Source organism: Malurus melanocephalus, unplaced genomic scaffold, assembly GCF_030028575.1.
Source record: "Malurus melanocephalus ecotype Western Australia unplaced genomic scaffold, MMel_1.1 scaffold_0, whole genome shotgun sequence".
In the NCBI taxonomy this organism is placed as follows: domain Eukaryota; kingdom Metazoa; phylum Chordata; class Aves; order Passeriformes; family Maluridae; genus Malurus; species Malurus melanocephalus.
In genome coordinates, this window is record NW_026623232.1 from 3,651,961 (window position 1) to 3,653,817 (window position 1,857).

Sequence of the window (1,857 nt, forward strand, 5' to 3'; positions counted from 1 at the left end):
TTTTTTTTTTCTTTTTCTTTGTTTAATCCTTTTACCAGGTCCTACCGTATAGCAAGGTGGAGCAAGACATGGCAGTGCCATAGTCAGAAGTAGAAGAGTTTAGATGAGACAAACTGGAGACTTGGCTCTGCAGAGAGGAAGGGCTGGCCGAGTGCTGTCCCATGTCTGGGGACTGCCCCGCACTGTTTGTCTGGTGGCTCTGATGCTGTCCGAGGCTGTTGCCATTGGTAGCCACTGTGATCGTTGTAGCTGCCTGCTGCTGATGGCTCTGGATAGCTGCTGTGGGTGTGTTGGAGCCTGCTTGGCAGGGCTTGCCATCCTTCACAAGCACTGGCACCGCCACCCTTCTGGGAGACTGCTGCTGCTGGCAGGAGCCGTTCTCCTGTTGCATCTGCTGCTGCGCAGCCTTGTCTTTGGCCTGGCGTTTCATCTTGTAGCGGTGGTTCTGGAACCAGATTTTGACCTGAGTCGGGGTGAGATGTATCATGCTGGCTAAATGTTCCCTCTCCGGGGCGGAGAGGTATTTTTGCTGCTTGAAACGTCTCTCCAGCTCGTAAACCTGGGCCTGCGAAAAAAGGACCCTCCGTTTCCTCCGCGGCGTGCTCTGGAGCGGGGCCATGCTCTTGCTCACGTCTCCCAGAGAGCCGAGGCTGCCCATGCCTCCCATGTTCATGCCCGAGGACGGCGCCATGAAGCGGGAGACTGCAAGGGAGAAGGCGGCACGTTTTAGGCGGCTAGGCTTGGCCCGGCCCGGCCCGAATGGGGCCCCGCGCTCCGGCAGCCCCCGCCGCCGCCTGCCCCAGCGGAGCTCCGCAGCCCCCCGGCAACCCAGCCCCGGCCGCGGCCTCGGGGCGCCCGCGCTTCTAAACAACGACTCTCGTCCCTGGGGCGAACGGTGGTCCCCTTCTCGCCCTGCCCATCACCGGTCAATAAGGGTGGCCACTCGCCCCTCGTCCTGCCCGGGGGGGACAGCCAAGCAAGTACCTAATGTGACAGCCGCCGCAGCAGCGGGAGCGGACAGCGGCTCCGCCGGCGCCGGCCGAAGAGAACTCTCCCGTCCCCCACCGCTTCCCGGGACGCGGCCCCGGCGCCTCCGGCTTCTCCCCTTGCCCGCCCGGTGCCGAGCGGCGCGCAGGCGGAGGGGCACCGCCGGCTCCCCTTGGGCCCCCGGGCCGCGACGCTCCCGCCCCGCTGGACGGCGAGAGCCGGTCTCCCGCTCCCCGCCACCGCGGAGCTTCCAACCCCCTTGCCCCGCAAAAGCAGCAGCTGGAGGCTGATATATAACCAGCCGAACTGGAGGGACCGGGCACGGTCCTCGGGCAGGAGGACGAGTTTGGGGTTCGGGGGGCGCGTCTGGGATTCACACCGACTTTTGCGCTGGCGCGGAGCCCCGTGCCTTCTGCCCGCGGTGTGTCGGGGCAGTTGCGCTGCAACCCCGCGCCGGCCACCCAGCCCCGGGCTGACTTACTTGAGGAAAAGCGGGGATCCGGGTTGGTGCCGTACCATCCTGTCGCCGAAGCGCTGTTCCTCATGGTGTCCTGGTAAGGCGGCAGCTCGCTCATGTTGCCCAGGTTCCCATTGCAGTAGCCCCCCATCGTAGCATGGGAGAGCTGGGGGACCCCTGCCGCTGTCATATGGTAGGCGGCAGTCACTGTTCCGTTGTGGCCCATGGGGTGCTGCTGCATGGCCGGCTGAGAAACCTGAGACTGTCTGTAGGCTGACAGGGGAGCCCCCAAGTTACTGCCCTCCATGCCCACTTTCTTGTAGCTTTCCTCCAAAGGACTCAAGATGTCAGACACTGAGAAAGGAGTCGTATGCTTTGGGCTCATCGACATGATTCGGCGGCTGGGGAAAAAA

At 63.9% G+C, this 1,857-nt stretch overlaps 1 protein-coding gene across 1 annotated transcript; it reads right to left on the reverse strand.

The window, feature by feature from the left end:
* Positions 1 to 31: 31 nt before the first annotated feature.
* NKX2-1 (NK2 homeobox 1) lies at positions 32 to 1,845 on the reverse strand. Its single transcript, XM_057366885.1, has 2 exons — positions 1,469 to 1,845; positions 32 to 702 (listed from the first exon to the last, which is right to left on the reverse strand). Exons 1-2 carry the CDS (start codon positions 1,833 to 1,835, stop codon positions 32 to 34), a joined length of 1,038 nt encoding a protein of 345 aa, XP_057222868.1. The 5' UTR covers positions 1,836 to 1,845.
* Between the last annotated feature and the right edge of the window lie 12 nt (positions 1,846 to 1,857).

Excerpts from the sequence above, each read along its gene's own strand:
- NKX2-1 (XM_057366885.1), bottom strand. The coding sequence starts at position 1,835 with ATGTCGATGAGCCCAAAGCATACGACTCCTTTCTCAGTGTCTGACATC. Across the intron at positions 703-1,468 it reads GGATCCCCGCTTTTCCTCAA|TCTCCCGCTTCATGGCGCCG; the intron begins GTAAGTCAGCCC and ends TCTCCCTTGCAG.